The sequence below is a fragment of the Rhododendron vialii genome, chromosome 5a (genome assembly GCF_030253575.1).
Source record: "Rhododendron vialii isolate Sample 1 chromosome 5a, ASM3025357v1".
In the NCBI taxonomy this organism is placed as follows: domain Eukaryota; kingdom Viridiplantae; phylum Streptophyta; class Magnoliopsida; order Ericales; family Ericaceae; genus Rhododendron; species Rhododendron vialii.
Genome location: NC_080561.1, coordinates 27,487,725 through 27,505,693, shown reverse-complemented (window position 1 = coordinate 27,505,693; position 17,969 = coordinate 27,487,725). Strand labels below are relative to the sequence as shown.

The 17,969-nt window shown below is 41.1% G+C and overlaps 2 protein-coding genes across 2 annotated transcripts; one reads left to right on the top strand and one right to left on the bottom strand.

Moving 5' to 3' along the window:
- Window positions 1–5,747: 5,747 nt before the first annotated feature.
- On the bottom strand, window positions 5,748–6,656 carry LOC131326948 (uncharacterized). The gene has a single exon (XM_058359868.1). The coding sequence runs from the start codon at window positions 6,618–6,620 to the stop codon at window positions 5,913–5,915; it is 708 nt and encodes a 235-aa protein (XP_058215851.1). The 5' UTR covers window positions 6,621–6,656; the 3' UTR covers window positions 5,748–5,912.
- Window positions 6,657–15,087: 8,431 nt separating this feature from the next.
- On the top strand, window positions 15,088–16,614 carry LOC131327762 (uncharacterized). Its single transcript, XM_058360896.1, has 2 exons — window positions 15,088–15,389; window positions 15,528–16,614. Exons 1-2 carry the CDS (start codon window positions 15,088–15,090, stop codon window positions 16,612–16,614), a joined length of 1,389 nt encoding a protein of 462 aa, XP_058216879.1.
- The last annotated feature ends 1,355 nt before the right edge of the window (window positions 16,615–17,969 follow it).

Genomic DNA, 17,969 nt, shown 5'->3' with positions numbered 1-17,969 from the left:
AAGAAAAACATGAGGTATTATGAATTCAAATTTTATAAATTAGTAGGCAGGATAAATAATTTGAAAATCGTTTTGAGGGAACTTATTTTAATAATAACTCCTTAATTTAATGCACTAGTAACCACATTGTATATTGGGTAAATTCCCTTGACACCCCTTGAGTTTTTTCTTAATGATAAATGCCTCCATCATGTATGAGAAATAAAAAAATGCCAATAAATTTCCAGTGGTTTCAATGTACTCTACATTTCGTTGACACCACAGACAGCAATTGTTCGACCAAACACATTATGGAGTCAGTTAAAAATGACTTACATTGACAAACTCGCGCTTTTTTTATAATAACATAAATAATAAAAAGTTCATTATTCAAAAACATTTGGATCCAAAAGTAATAAATTTATCCTTTTAAACCAAAACGGTCCTTTCAATGAGTAAAAAAATAAATGGCTATTAATCGAGTAAAAAATAAAGTGTTATTAATAAATATTATCCATTTTAGTCAAAACAACTCTTTCACTGGACAAAACAAAGTCTTTTTTTATTCAGAATAAGTGAGAGTTGATATTTTTAATTACTTTTTATGGTCAGAAATGGTAAATTAATTTGCTGGTGAAAGCCTTTTTTTTTTGCTGATTCCATCACGTTTTTGGTCAAATTATTATTGATTAGAGTGCGATGAAATGAATTGAAACCATGAGAAATTTACTACGATCATTTCTCATGAGTATCTTTCGTTAAATTAAAGAAAATCGCAGTGGTATCACTGGAATATTACCCAGGGATGCTCTATTTTATGAGATTCCAACAACTACGATACCTCGTTCTTCTATCAAAACGAAGCGTTAGGCTCAGTCCTAAGGCATGAGCCCTAGTTTTTAGGAGAGATTATACAATGCCCAGGCAGGCTCAGTCGTAAGGCATGAATCCTGGTTTAGATTTCACGTGATCATTGTCATTGCCGGTCTAAAAAGGTGCTGCCCACTTGTGGGAAAAATTATTCCATTGGTGACTCTTTGGTTATGGTACTCTAAGGTCATCCATAGTGGTATAATCAAATGTCAGTTGTTATTAAAATTAATAATATTGGTGCAAAAATTGGCTTACAATGGTATAACCAAACTTAGCAATATCCTTAGAAATAATCAAATTTTGGGTTTTGGATAACCAAAACTAGCAACCTTTTTCAATAATCAAAATTTGTGAACCTCACACCACATAAGTTAACTGGTTTCAAAATTTATATACATGCACGCGTATTTCAACTAGTATTTTCTTCTTCTCTTCTTCATCTGCTCTATATTTTCTTCACTTAAACCACAAACTGTTTCTCTTTCATTTCTTCCAAATGTGAAACTCATATTTCTCGATCATCTACAATTTAACCCATCGTTGCCAGATTAAGGTATTTCACTCTTTTCTCCCGTTTCTATTTTAGGCTACATTCTTATGAAGTTAACTTAAACTTAACTTAAATATGAAAATTGTCTTTATTTGAATTTTTTCGCATTTGTTAGTTTTGCACCAAACTTTTATGGGTTATTGATTCGTCTCGACGAGAGGAATCGGAAAAGTAATTTTTTTTTATACTTTTACCCAAGTATTTTGAGAAATAATCATTTTCTAGCAAAAAATAATTTTTTCAACTAAAAAATAGTTATTCCTTTTTTGTTCCTCCCCCTATGGTTGAGTAAATGAAGAATCTTGCAAAAAAAAAAAAAGAAGAAGGGAAGAACCTTGCATTCTTTTCCAAATTCAAGAACACATCTGATTTTTTTTGAAAGATTAAGAGAGTGGTGGATTTATGATATAGGCTATCAGAATAGGAAGAAAAAAAGAAGTTTCGGTGTTGTTTTGATAGATAACACTAGAAATAACACCATATGTTTGATATATTTTTGCCAAAAAAAAAAAAACGTAATTGAGGGAAGTGAATGGCGGGAAACAGAGGAGGATAGAGAGATTGTGGGAAATTGTAGTGGATCCCTTATTTTGGTTATGAACTAGAAGTGACCATTGTGACCTCAACATTGTTAAGCTTAGCAACCTCTTAAGTGAATAATCAAAAGCTGATGTGTCGACTTTTGATTATCCATTTTTTATTATACCACTGTGGATGGCCTAACAGTACTATTTTCTACCACATAATTTTGTGGAGAAAGGAGAATGTTGTCGAGCAGCTCTCTGTAGAGTGTGTAGAACGACTAATTCGGTTGTTTATCTCGGTAATCAACAACTTGGTTCTTAACCATACAAATAGACGGTTCAAATTTGTATGCGCTCTGATTCAATTCGAACCGTCCGTACCGAGATAAACGGCCAAATCGAGAGCTCTACATGGTGTGGAGCGGGGGGTGCTCAACAGCATCCCTCTCCCCTAAAAAGCTGCCCACAGAAATATGTGATAAAAAAAAGTGTTAGAACATCACGTAAAAGTATTCCAAAACCACTGCATAATTACTCGCCCCTTGAGGAGTCGCACCCACTGAGTGAGCACACAACGGTAGTAAAAAAACTGGATAATGTAAAAGAAACAAGTAGGAGTAAAAAAAAGAGGACTGACACCTAAATGGATATGGAAAACAATCATGCACATGTGGGTCGGTAATCAAAAAGTTTGTAGTCATTATTCAATTTTTTTTTTTTTTTACTTTTGTTAGTTTTACATTAAATTTTAATATATTATTCGTTCATCTTGGCAAGAGAAAAAAAAAAAAAAAAATTATGACTCTTATACAAATATTTTTGAAAATATTCAAGGAAAAAGTCAAAAAAGCTGACTTTTTCGATTCTTCTTGGATATTTCCAAAAAATACTTGTGTCAAAGTCATAATTGTTTACTTTTTTGATTTCTCTCGTCGAGATGAACCACTAATACATACAAGTTTGGCGCAAAAAATAATTTAAATAATGACAAAAAAACAAGTTTGAGTAGCAGAAACGCCCCCTAATCCATTGCCCCATAAATAGATGAATGGCCAAAGGGACTGTTAATTTGAGCAGCAACTTTACAGCATTGCTAAGCTAAAATCCAAACATGAAATGTTGTTGAATTCCAAACCCATGTGTAAAGACTAGAGGGGCCTCATGCCTAAAATGTTTCGTGACTTGCTTAGCTCGATTTGTTTATTAGTTGTGTCACGTCAAAATATCACATTCTAGGGCTAGCTCGACCCATGAACACGTCATAATTTGTGTCGGGTCGTGTGCTGAAAAAGTATATTCTCTTTTTCTCTTGATATATGCTTTTCTTTTAGACTAAAAAGCTCAACATAATATTATGTGTCTTAATCAGATAATTAATAAATCAAAACATGCAGAGAGAATGGTTTAGAAATGCATGTGGGTGGTCGAGGCACGCAGCCGCACTCTTCCTAAAAAGTTGAAACGATACACTTGCTTTTGCACTAGATTTTTTTTGTGTGTGTGAGATACTTTTGCACTAGATTGGACGGTGTTCTTGCTATAAGATACAATGACTTTCAAAGTCCTCTCCTGTGTGACAAAACAAAAGTTCATGAATCGATAATGGCTCAGCCGGCTGATACTCAAAATAAAGTTTGAGCAATAGTAGAACCACACCCACACGAACAAGTTCATGGGCTAGCTTATACATTTGTGAGTGGGGGTGTTGTAAGTGAACCAGTGGCGGACCTAGGAATATAGGTTAGCGCGCAGGGGTGGCTACACTACTAGGAAGTAAATTGTGTTTAAGATTGGATTGTTTAGTTTAAGAACACAGAGAACCAAAGCTATAGTTTTGGAGATAAAAGTGCTTTTCAGTCTAATATGAAATTACATAAACTTTTGAATACTGCTTTTGAAAGTGAAAATTCAAGCCTCAAGTTCATTTCATGTTGATTAGTTAATTAGTAGAATATGAGATCCAAAAATTGATCAATTAACTTATGCTTATGCTTTTCACTTTGAGAGAATATGATTTGATTAAAAGCATTTCTTTAATTGTGTAGAGATGATGGGTGGTCCAATTTGGTTCAAGGCCCAAGATGACTTTTGGGTTTGGTTCTGTTTAATTGTGTTGATCGAAAGCCCAGTGAGTATGGGCCATGGGAAATGATTTGCTTGGCCCATATTTACAAGTTTAAAAGCCCATGCTTTTGTGGGGAATTGGTTATGCACGAGTCCAATTTAGGCCGGAAGCTCTTTTTGTTATTAACTTACAACAAACTGTAATATACTTGGGCGCACGGTCCATATCAGATCGGATTCCTATGAATCCAATCCTAATCCGCGAATCATAATTTTTTGAAAATAAAATCCCCTTCCGGACCAAAAGTCTTACGGTTCAGTTCCAATCCAAAACGTGACTCACGGATCGGTCCTGATTTTGTCCACGGATTGCATCAACCAAGTACTTCATCACTTGTAAATACATAATTATATACTTCCAAAAATGTTTTAAAAAAACCTTATGTACGCATGCATATATAAGTTATTGCATGATAATATGTATAATTTAACTCATTATAGGTTATTTTCAATAACTTGTATTTACAATATGTATAACTTATTTGACAATACGTCCATAATTAACTTATTATAACCTATATACAAATAGTTTATATTTATATACCATATTGGCAAATAGTTACTAATAATTTATAGAAACAGGTGTAAAATTATACTCCATTTACTATATGTTACATATATATATACATATATATATATTATTTTTTATTTTTAAAATATTTCACGGTCCGGTTCGGATAATCCACGGGTTTCAAATGAAAATCCAATCCTAATCCATATCTCACGATTTTTTAATTTTTGAATCCGTGTTTGAACCATTAATCCACGGACATCGGTTCTGTTTGGACCGGTTTCACGGTTCACTGTATTTTTTGTGCAGTCCTATAATAAACGGAATGCTATTTCAAAGACGGGAAAGAAGACTTTTTTTTAGGGGGGAAAAAAACTCTTGAGAGTGAAAGAAACATCATGCATACCATTCAATAAATTGAAGAAGTCACTAAGGCCATGTTTGATAAGTGAGTTAGGGGTTGAGATAGGATTGTTAATCCCATGGGCCCTTTAACTCTTTGTTTGATTGCACAATAGTGGTTGGGATTAGTAATACCATGAGATTATTAATCCTTTCAATTCATGGAATTATCAATACCATCTCCCACTAGGTATTACTGTACTAATCCTATCTCAAGCTCTATGATTCAAAATGACCTCATTGCCCATGCTATTTTCTGTTAATACCGGTAGTACGTACCCTTTACATGAAATGAGAAAAGAAACGAGAAATTATAAACCCAAGCAATAAGTCAATAACAACATTTTGAATCGGGACTAGAATTAAAGTACACACTCTCAAGATCGAAATGGAAAATTTGGGAAATATCGAGAGAGGGATTTGGATTCAATTTGACCCGAGGACATAATCCATATTTTCATGGTCGAGATTAGGCAGTTCGATAAAATGCAAATAAATAAATAAATAAAGATTGCTGAAGAATATATATCCATCTATATACCTCTTGTAAGTTTTGAAAATCCTACAAAAGAGGAAGTGGATATAGTAGTGGCCTAGGGGATAGGAAATGTGGCAAACAATCTGGCCTCCATCCTTCTCGGAATTTCTTACTTTGTGGCCACTTCTCGAAACAAACAATAAATTCATCTTATGAAGTAAAATTCGATAATTTGTTCGTGTATGTATTTATCGGTTACACATCAACTTCCGATGAACCGAAGACCTACAAGCTAAAACGGTTCGAATCATTATCGCTGGTACAGGATGATCGAGGCCAAAAACTAGGAGTTTAGATGCATACGAAGGGGTTAGATATTATCGACGCTAAACGAGGAACGAAATCATAATTTTAGTGCATGCATTTCTACAAGTGGAAAGTAAAAATGAAAACAATTCGATTGAAGGTTTTTCACAACTCTTGACACAGATAATCAACTTCTGGCAACAAAACCCCATTTTCATCGTAATGAAGTAGACCTGATTGATGCAGAGGCCTACACTTCTGCCCCATCAGTATCCTCTTCTTGCACAGCTCCTCCTCCTCCTCCTCCCCACGTTCTTCTTCCTCTTCTTTCTTCCCTTCGTTTTCATTTCCTTTCGCTCTATCGGTAATCTCTTTCTTTCTCACTGACCTTCCCCTCCTAATCTTTCTATTTGGAACCCTAATCAAGTTGCTTGAACTGACCTGTTTTCCATTCCTCTCGTCGAAGTTTTCGGGAAGATGCAACGGCGCTTTTGCCTCCGTTTTTGCTTCCTCTGTATCCCCTGTTTCTTCATTGCCAATAACATCTTTCCTGCCACTACTTTTCGTGGCCGGTTTCTTGTTGCCAAACACATTGGAAACTATGGAACCAACTTTCTTGGAAAAAATGTTTCCGGTTTTGATCGATCTATTGTTGTTGTTCTTCTTGCTGTCGTTGGCGTTTCTGGTATCGTTGCACTTTTTAGGGTTTCTTCTACGTAGGGTTTTGGCTAGCAATTTGGGCAATTTGATTCTTATCTTCGGTTGGGGAAAGGTGATGTTAATGAAAGAGGATAGAGTAGTTTTTGATTGAGCAATGGGATCCTTTCTAGTAACACTCAGAGCCCTGAATACATGTGGATTCTCTTCCTTCATTTTTTGCCTTACACGAAATTGATCTCAAAGACTATAAGATAATAATATCGTTAAGAGAGAGAGAGAGAGAGAGAGAGAGAGAGAAAGAGAAAGAGAGAGAGAGAGAGAGACTCCTACTCCTGTTATTTGGTCTTTCACATTATATATCATATCATATCTCTATAATTTTCTCTAATTTTTCTTTAGGGTTACTGGTAAGAGTAGCATTAAATGATCGGGGCGGTTCAAAGGACATTAAAAAAAACACCTAAAAAAACATTTCAAATTTCAATTTTATAGTTTTCGATCAAATTTTTATGATCTGAACCGTTCAATATGTGCAGAATGTGATTTTAAGAGTGCTCGCGAGAAATTAGCAAAAAAAAATGATAGGAAAAGGCTTGATTAGAGCAGTTTTTATTTGAACCGTTCAATAAAAAATTGTTTGAAACTGTTCGGATCAAGCCCTTCCCGGTCATTTTTTTTTATGATTTCTCGCGTGTACCCTTAAAATCACGTTCTGATCACATTGAGCGGCTCAGATCATTAAAATTTGATCGAGAACTATAAAGTGTTTTTTTAGTGTCCCCGGAACCGTCCCGTTAAATGATAACCGTCAAAATTTACGGTCCACTAGATCAAGACAAACCGGCCCTCAACGCAACCACCTAGGACCTTTAACATTCGGCCCAAAATTAGGGTCCCAATTACTATTACTATTACTATATACAATAAGGAATAAATATTTGTGCTACAGATCTAGGGGATTAGTGAGAATGCCTCACGGGATGGCAAGTGGCACTCATCAATTGGTTATGAATTTCTGAGTAAATTTGAGAACCCACAAAATGGTTTAAAAAATTAAACAAGAAAAAAGAGCGATAAGATGCTAATAACCAAATCTAAAAAAACGAACTCAAGGTTCAAACACAGAGTTGGGGCGCACAAAATAGGCTACTAACCAACTGAAGTATAATTCAAAACATAGTTATCCTATAAGCCTATCCTCTCCTCGGCTGCTTTCATAGATCAAACATTGTTCGGCTTGTCTTTATTTAAAAAAAATCGTATTTGTTAGTTTTTCATCAATTTTTTGAGAATTATTGGTTTGTCATAACGAAAGAAATTTAGAAAGTAAAAAATTATGATCAAAATTCAATTTTTTTTGAATAGAGACAAAATAAGCTAATTTTTTCGTCTTTATTCAAAAAAAATTGGATTTTGATTATAATTTTTTTACTTTTTAGATTCATTTCGTCATGACCGAAGCAATAATCCTCAAAAAAAAATTGATGGAAAACTAACAAGTGCGAATTCTTTTTGAATAAGGACAAAAAATAATCCAGGATGGATTATTTAGCCGAACTAGGCTAACCGGGCTATTGCCCTGTGTGCGTTCCCCGCCCGTTCACGCTCCCAGCTCCCCGCTGTCTCCGACATGGACCCAATGAAATTGAATTTTCCGGGTCATCACCAATGACTTTAACTGTTCTCTTTTTTCTTCCTTTCTTCTTGCATTGAGATGTGTTTTTGCGGTAATAAACGGGGCGGAAAAATGTGCTTTGACACTAGAGTTTTTTGAATCCGTATTTGCTTTGCCTTGTAGAAGAATCAAGAAGTACTTGGCATCGAGGATGCAATTGTTACATAATAATAATTTGCATGAAAATGCAAAGGCATTGGTCTAATATATGTGCTTGAATAATGTTAATTTGTTCTTTCTTCAATTGGAAAATGGATAAGCAAGCAAGCCTAATAATGAGCTACTCAATATATATGTAGTCTTTTCCATATTTTATAGGAGTAATAAGTAATTCTATTGTACATCTAACCTGACCAATCATGCATGGTTTTTACTGTGACCATTGGATTAATGTTTGTCACCTAAAATTATTTAGATTTTGGTAATGTTCCATGACAGAATAATTATCTTTAGACTGCTAATTCGATCGTTTATAATTAGATTTTGTTTTTTTTTTTTTTTGATCAGAAATTAGATTTTGTTTGATACAAGTGAAAAGGGGAATATAAGGTGACACCACTAATTCCCTTAAGAGTATTACCACAACGTCACTGTTCTGTTGGCAATATTTTACTATTTATTTGGCTTTTGTTTTTATCTTTGTCTTCTTTAAATGACTTTCTTGATCATTTTTCATTGGTGTACTTACATGAAATCCAAATAAAAGTTACACAACAGAATGTTAAGATGAAAATATGTTCTTCAAATGTTGCATTTTTTGTTTTTTGCTTTTTGTTTTTGTTTTTTTTGTGTGTTACGAGTAGCACAGATTTGCTGCTAGGAACTCCTTTTTTCACAAAATACTAGTGTAACGCCCCGAAAATTCGGAGACATTAATAAAATATTTAAAAGATTATTTTCACAAAAGAAATTTATAAATTTACTACGCCACTAGTGCAAAAGCATATGTCATTATATTACAATCGTTTTGAATAAATCAACATATTACAATTTCCAAATAAACTTAGAAGCTTCCAAAATAAAGTCGACTTAAATTAATCAGAGCGACAATGCGCACGGAAACCAAGGTTTTTAGCTTCTTTCTCAATAGGATTGAACTCGATCGAATCGTACAACACTTCTGCTGCGCCTTCGCTACCTGGCATTCGAGTTACCAGGGCAACATAGTACCGTGAGCAAAGACGCTCAGTAGCCAAAACCCACCCGAACGCATAACTTACAAGCAGCAAGAAAATATAATTGAAGTGCATTGACATAACATAAAGAGAGAACAATTAATCATTTTATTACTATTCTTCAACCTAAGTGAAATCTCGGATCTTATCCGCAGATCCGTTCCTACCCATAACCTCTGGGCACAAACACTGGTGTGGTCCGACTCCCCTTTTCCAGAACCGGATGAAAGATACCTAAGTTATATACTCGGGTATCCCACCCACAACCATAAGTTCGAATAAAACTTCATCGGCAACGCTCAAGCGCCGTCTAGCCCGGGTTGAACTTCACCGGCAACGCTCAAGCGCCGTCTAGCCCGGGTTGTGATGCAAGCACAATGCCACCCTTATGTCCCGTCCCAACATCCGAGAGCCGACCACCACCATGCCGTACCCAGGATTCGTAAATCCATACTTTCAACAGATCACCACCAATCATTCATCAACAATACATCACCACGCGTTCCAAACTAGGATTGCCCGGAATCCAAAAGCACATTCTCTCACATTAACCATTTTCCATTAAACCTACTTTCACGTCTAATGTGTTAAATCCGCACATCGCAACCAACCCCAAGAACTTATTTGCCCAATCTATCAGTACAATAACATTTCACAAATTCAACATTATCATGATACAGGTTAACATGCTAATAATGTTCAACCAAGCGATACAATTTATTTCGCTATAGAATTAATCATGCCGCATAAATAATCTTGCGATACAACTAACAATGCCAAAAAAATAATAATAATCATGCGATGCCACTAATAATGCCATAAAAATAATCATGCGATACAACTAATATTGCCATAAAAATAATCATGCGATAAAATTAATCTTGCGAGAAAAATAATTTAAGCGGTTCCTTTATTTTCTCTTTTCTTTATCAAAACTAAAGTCTACGTTTATTCTCAATCGTCGCGGAGTATTGTCGGTACTAAAATAATTCATGATCACAATAAAAACTAGGATTTAACCAAAACTAATTAACTTGGGGTTTATAGTATTAGCCTTTAATACTCAAGGGTTCGATTTATAAGCTAATAAACTCGAGGGACCAAACTGTAATTAATCTTAGAAACTTTAATTTCCTGTGGCTATGGAAATCGGCAAAACATGAGAGTTTCCACTGGATTCAACGGACCACGTCGGGTTCGAAAACAACCACATCAATTACTAGTATTAACAAATACACACACGATAATATACGTTGGGAGGCGAGTTTCTAACTACCTTTTGTGTAAGGGGCCGAAATATCCAAAGGATCACAGGGTTCACAAGGTCCAGAAGGGGGAATAAAGGTTCACACGCTGTTTGACCCATCGTCTAGCTGTCTCAGTTCATCTGTAAATAAGTTTGGGCTTCGGCCTGATGTGCCATTAGTTATCCAAAGGGTAGACGGAACAACGAGTACTTCGCCAAACGTCGTATACCTTATCCGAACGTACATGTATTTGAGTTCGCTCGGTGATCTTATCAAGCGCTCGGTGAGGGACTTTCTCTCGTTCGGCCTAATTGTTCTTCGGAAAGAACACCAAACGCTCGGATGCTCTCCGTGTGTCAGAAGTGGGCTCCACCGAGTATGGTCATTTATGGAACCTTCCAATAATATCTTTTGATGAGTAAGCTGTCAGATCTGATATTCGAAGTGACATCTCTGAGTGAGGTGACCTCTCTGACATCGACCCATGTGACTCTGTAAGATCTGGGAAGTGGTGTTCATTAAATAGCCCTGCTGCAGGACGCCATCCGAGCATTACGCAACACGTGGAAAGTAGAGCCAACTTGCTCAGCACTCTACTCCTTCACCTATAAATAGAAGGGTATGACTATGAAGAGAGGGGATCCGAAAAACCTCTTCTAAACTGAATTCTCTCCTCTTTTAGCTTATCTCTTGCCAAACTTCTTCTTCTTCTCCATCTACTGACTAGTTTGTCGGAGCTTCTTCCCGGAGGAACAACCCCCTCCGGTTGTGTAGGTACATCAAGAACGGCATCATCTCTCACGGCCCAATACACGGAGATAACTACACAGGAAGGATCACAAAGAAATCCACCCCCACAATTTGGCGACTCTGCTGGGGAAGACTTAAAATTCTGGGGTGTTCTTTGTGTTCTTCGTGTTCATAACACCAGTTGAAGGCTTGATACGATATTCAGCTCAAATTCTGTCTGTTCCTCTCGTTTGAACGAAACAAATGGCTCAAAACCTCTCACCTCCGGGTCCAGAGAACTTCACCCTTGGGCTGGAGGGCTATGGTTCTATCAACCTCGAGCCCCATCCAGTGGCTAGGACGGTTCCCCACGTGTCCCGCCAACTTTCTTTTCCACCCACCAAGTTGGATATCGCCTTGGCGGAGCAGAAACGTCAGGCGGCGGTTATTGCCATGCCTCAACAACGGCTGGAGGAGCGAGATGGAGGGGTAATCGCAACCCCGGCTAACGAGCATCACGCCGAGCCCAGCCGACCGAAGAGAACCTGTAAACGGAGCAGACCGTCTCGTCCAGCCCAAACGGCCGAACTCGCCGTTTCCGAACGACGGACTGTCTTCGAGCGTCTCGATCGAGGATATCAACAACCGACGGCTTCACGGCCTTGGTTGCCGAGCATTATTCGTGCCGAGAGTTCTCGATCCTCAGTTACAGTTTCCACAGCTGGAACCAATAAGGGAGGTGCATCCACCCGAGCACAACCTCGTTCCGAACGACAAATGAGTCCAAAAAGTGGGAAGAGGCCCGTGGATTTAAACGATCCACCTCGGCGTACACGCACCAGCAGCAACCGAGAAATTCGGAAAGATCCCGACACAATTTCGAACGTCAAGAAGGGAGACACTCGGCTCATTCAGGCAGTCGCCACCGAACAGATAGCCGGGGAAACCAATCGGAACACGATAATACGATTATCCTATACGATCAGTTTACGAGCTTGCCAACCATGTATCAACCCGTCGATCCAGGTTTTCAGCCTTGGCGTCCTCATTTGGCAGGCTTGAGAGGCGAGGAGCGTGCGCCTTTGATTTTAGCCGCTCGGCTACCGAAGCAAAATGAAGAGCATCACCGGCACCATCGACGAGAACGTAAAAAGACTCCTGAGCCGGTTGCTGAACTTCCTCTCCCTATTGTCCCGCAAGCCCCAGTTCAAAAAGATAATTCGAAGCTCGGGAAGGCAAAGGCTTCCCCCTTCGTGGATGCAATCCAACAGGAGCGGCCACCGGACAAGTTCGTTATGCCGAAGCTGAAACGTTACGAGGCGAAGGAGGACGCAGTCGCATTCGTTTGTCGCTTTAGACAAACTATGAGCCTCCATAACTTTTCTGACGCCCTTATGTGCAAAATCTTCCCACTCACTCTAAGCGAGCCAATCATGTTGTGGTACAATCAGTTGAAACCCAAATCTATCACTTGCTTCAATGAGCTGGAGTTGGAGTTTAGTAAACGCTTTGTAACCAGCAACATTCAACCAAAGACATTATCTATGCTAGTAAACATGCGAAGGGCGGCTGGAGAAACCTTGCGGCTTTATATCAAGCGTTACTGGGAGGTCTATAATCTTATTCCCGACTGTGATCAGGGAGTCGCGGCTGAATCTTTTATGAACGGTTTGGATCCAACCTCGGCAACGTTCTGTGACCTCTCACGTAATCCACTTAAGACAATAGGAGAGCTCATGGACATAATCGAGAAGGATTGCGTTCATGAAGAAGCCATGGCCGAGCGACATACACCGAAGGCTCCAGAACCTGCCAAAACAACTGGGCCGAAGAAGCAAGTATCAAACGTTCGCCACGGGCAAGGAGGCCAGGGCAGTTCAGGCCAAGCGACCAACAAGGGTCGACCTCCGCAGCACCCTCAGCCGCAATCGTGGCAACAAACAAAAAGAGAACCACAGCCAGACGAGTACATGGCCGAGCATACGGTATTCACCGAGCCAATCTACAGACTCCTCAACATCATCAGCAAATTGTCATTCTTTGTTTGGCCGACTGTACTCTTAGGCACTATTGGGCACGGTCCAGGGATGTGCCATATCATAAAGAGCATGGCCACTACACTATGCAATGCCCACCTTTCAAACGGTATCTGGAAGAGCTTGCAGCGGCTGGCCATCTAAATCAGTGGATCGACGTTCGGCGAAATCCACTTCCACCACCTCCCCCTATTATCGGCAATCTTGTAAGCGTTATACAAGGATTGGTTTTCGAAGGAAGGGCAGCCAAGCTTCGCTCAGAAATTGACAGAGCCGTCACCTCTTTATCCGCTTGCAACATGGGCGCTTCGGGGAAGCGAAAATGGGAGGATCCGAGCTTCGGCAGCACTATTACTTTTTCATCCGATGACTTGAAAGGAGTGCAACTCCCTCATACAGATGCCCTCGTCGTTACTGTAGCTATTGAAAAGTCAACCGTTCAACGGGTATTGATAGACCAAGGAAGCTCGGCGGACGTAATGTTTTATTCAACATTCCAGAGCCTCGGATTATCTCCCGCTCAACTTCGGACATCGTCTACTCCCCTCGTCAGTTTTACTGGAGCCCCGGTTTGGCCACTCGGCTTGATCACTCTCCCTGTGCGGGCTAGATCACGGGTTCTTGAGATCGAGTTTGTGGTGGTCGCTTCTCCTAGCCCATACAATCATACTCGGCCGAACCTGGCTGCACGAGATGAAGGTAGTCGCTTCTACCTTTCACCAGGTGGTCAAGTTCATTGGGTGGAATGGTCGTCAAGAGAGCCTACGAGGGGATCAAATCCAATCAAAGAAATGCTACATCAGCACTGTAACAAACAAACAGAGCTGTATGGAAGTACAATGCATGGCAGCCACCCCCGTCCCAGTAGTTGAAGATTTTGGTGTGCCGGCCGAGCAAAGATCTACCGAGGAGTTGATACGATTTTCAATTCCCGGGGGCGAAGGACGATATTTTTTAATTGGGAGTTCTCTGAGCGTGGCCGAACACGAGGAGATGTATGACTTCTTAATGCAAAACATAGAAGTATTCGCTTGGACTCCGAAAGACATGCCGGGTGTAGATCCCACGTTTGCCGTGCACGCATTAAATGTTGATCCGAGTAGACGGCCCGTGGTGCAGAAAGTCCGACGCTCGTCCGCCGCACATGTTGAAGCCGTGATGGCGGAAGTGGATCAACTGTTAGAGGCTGGTGTCATTCGGGAAGTTTTATATCCCACCTGGCTTGCCAATCCAGTGGTTGTGCCGAAGAAAAATGGGAAGCTACGGGTTTGTGTGGATTACACAAACCTCAATGACGCCTGTCCTATGGATCGATTTCCTCTCCCTTGGATTGAGCAGATGGTGGACGCAACAGCAGGATGCGAGCGCTTAAGCTTTATGGATGCGTATCAGGGCTACCATCAGATAGCTTTGGCTGAGGAGGATCGGGAGAAAACGGCCTCTATTTCTCCTCGAGGAACTTATTGCTACAAAGTCGTACCGTTCGGCCTGAAGAATGCTGGTGCAACCTTCCAACGCTCCATCACGAAGATGTTTCCTGGAATGCTCGGCCGAACCGTAGAAGCTTATATCGATGATTTGGTTGGCAAAAGCACGTTCGCTCGGGACCACCTTCGGGACCTGGGAGAGGTCTTTGCCGTTCTAAAACATCGGAAGTTGCGCCTCAACGCTGAAAAGTGTGCGTTTGGTGTAAGTTCGGGTAAGTTCCTTGGTTACATAGTGAGCCGCCGAGGAATAGAAGCTGATCCCAAACAGATCCAAGCCGTGCAAAATCTCTGAGCTCCAACTACTATAAAAGAGGTACAACGACTTACAGGGATGGTGGCTGCTTTGAACCATTTCATCCGACGTTCGGGCGATCTTTGCCGTCCCTTTTTTCGAGCAACCACCACTAGCCGACGCAGATTCGTTTGGACCGAAGAGTGCGAGCAGGCTTTGCAATCCTTAAAGCAATACCTGTCCCACGCTCCTCTGCTCGTCAAGCCCCTACCCGACGAGGATTTGTATCTTTACCTTGCTGTTTCGGATCACGCCATGAGCGCGGTGCTTGTTCGGAAAGAGGGGATGGAGCATCAACCAATCTCCTATTCCAGCAGAACGATGACGGATTCTCAGACGAGGTATCTGCCTATGGAGAAATTGGCATTGGCTCTCGTTTCAGCTAAAACGAGCCTCTTGCCTTACTTTCAATCCCATAGGATTGTGGTCCTCACTGAGTTTCCTTTCAAAGCGGTCCTTTGGAAGACGGAGGCATCAAGCCGGATCCTGAAATTTTCACAAGACTTGGCCAATTTCGATATCCAGTTTGAGCCTCGGATAGCTACCAAGGGTCAGGCCTTGGCCGACTTCTTTGCCGAACTCACTCCTGGGTTGCAAGACGAAGCCAATGCCTTGGCCGCAGCCGCTAAAGAAGCTCGGATTCAGGAAGAAGAGATCTTGGAAGGACCATCCAACCGTCCTGCGGAGCCCCTCCGTGCTCAGTACTCCCTCGGACGAAAGAAACCAAAGCGGCAATGGAAGCTCTTCTCTGGCGACGCTTGGCGACTGACCGTGGATGGAGTTTCTAATGTTCACGGGGCTGGAGCAAGCATCGTCCTTGTGTCACCAAGTGGGACCGTACATGAAAGCGTGGTCTCGATTGGGTACTCGGCGACGAACAACGAAGCAGAGTATGAAGCTCTGATTGCCGGCCTCCAACTTGCTCTTCGGCTTGATACAGATTCGGTTCATATATTTTGTGACTCTCAGCTCATTATGGGTCACTTAAACGACGATTATCAAGCCAAGGACCAGCGTATGAATGCTTACGTAAGCCACGTATTGGCCTTGTTCAGAAGATTTGGCCGAGTGGAAGTAGAATGGATCGCTCGGGAGCACAATGCACATGCCGACGCCCTGGCAGGTCTTGCTTCGGTTTATAAGACCTCGGGCAGTCGCACTATTACCTTTGACGGAGTCACAACGCCGAGCTTCGAACAGCCGTGTGAACGAGTCATGGCAATCTCCCTCGGACCAAGTCAACTGGATCCAGTGATTGATTACTTGAAGAACCAGGTGTTACCACCGAACAAACGCGAAGCATACAAACTCCGTTGCCGAGCAGCCAATTTCTTCTTGGATCCAAACGACAACCTCTACCGACGAACTTTCACTGGCCTAGATCTGCGTGTCGTCCACGACGACCATGTGCAGGCCATTTTGGAGGAACTCCATTCGGGAAGCTGTGGGGCACATTCAGGAGGACGGTCCCTCGCACAACGCGCGCTGACACAAGGCTATTGGTGGCCGAAGATGGTTACACAGTCGGAAGACTACGTGAAGCGATGTGTTCGGTGCCAAAAGTAAGCGTCTCTCATCCACCAGCCTGCCTTTCCCCTTAAAATGATCACTAGTCCATGGCCATTCACCGTTTGGGCTTTTGATATAGTTGGAAAGATGCCGAAGGCGCCTGGAGGATTTGAGTACATGCTCACAGCCACAGACTTATTCACCAAGTGGGTTGAAGCTTCCCCTTTGGTCAAGACAACCGCAGGCGACGTGGAACGTTTTATTTGGAAGCACATCATCTCGCGGTTCGAATTACCATACGCCATCCTTTCTGACAATGACTCCCAGTTTGTTGCATCCGCCCTCAAAGCTTTTTATGCAAAGCGCCACATCACGATCCACAATTCCTCCGTGGCTTATCCTCAAGGCAATGGACAGGCCGAAGCATCTAACAAGACAATCACTCGGGGGCTGAAGCGTCGTCTGGACAGGAAACTCGGTAAATGGGTGGAAGAGCTTCCACATGTTTTATGGGCCTACCGTACCACACCTCGGTGGTCTACCGGCCGTACTCCATTTGCTATGGCCTACGGTATGGAAGCTGTCCTCCCCTTATCTACTTTGATTCCAACAGCCCGAACGGAAAATTTTAACCCAGTGGACAACAATGCACTTGTGGGTGCCGAGTTGGACTTTGCCGAAGAACTACGTGACAATGCTCACCTTCGGCACGCTGCGTACCAGCAAGAAGTTACAAGGGGCTACAACCGGAATGTTCGCGCTCGTCCGTTTAACGTTGGGGACTTAGTCCTTCGGATGGTAACTGAAGCATCAAAGCTCACCAAGCTGAAGGATCCCTATGAAGGACCTTACCGAGTGGTGAAGAAGATTGGGCATGGTGTCTACAAGCTTGCTGAGATGGATGGAACGCCAATTGCCAATCCATGGAATGCTCAAAAACTTAAGAAATTCCATGGCTAGTATTGGCATCCTCCATTTTTTATTTTTTCTTCTCTTGTATTTACATTTTTTGTTCGGAAAGTACGCTTTTGAGCATCGTTTACTTGATACAAATCTCAAAATTTATTCCATTGTTTCTCTACTATTCTCTTTAACTGGGGAATCTCATCTAGCCCCGGGTACATCTTTTGTTCGGGTGAAATTCTCATAGCCCTTGGAACTTTTGTTTGGGCGAAATTCTCGTAGCCCTTGGAACTTTTATTCGGCAAAACTCTCGTAGCTTACGAAGGTTTGTTTGTTCGGAGGAAATTTTCCAAGCTAGTGGTCCAACCTATGTTTGGGCGAACTTCTTGCAACCAAGTCTTTTCCTTCGGATGAACCACTCACACTCTCAGTCTTGCTAAATGATGATCCTATTGTGTACCCACTTGTTTGCCTTACTGGATTATCATTTTTACACTATGACCATCCAC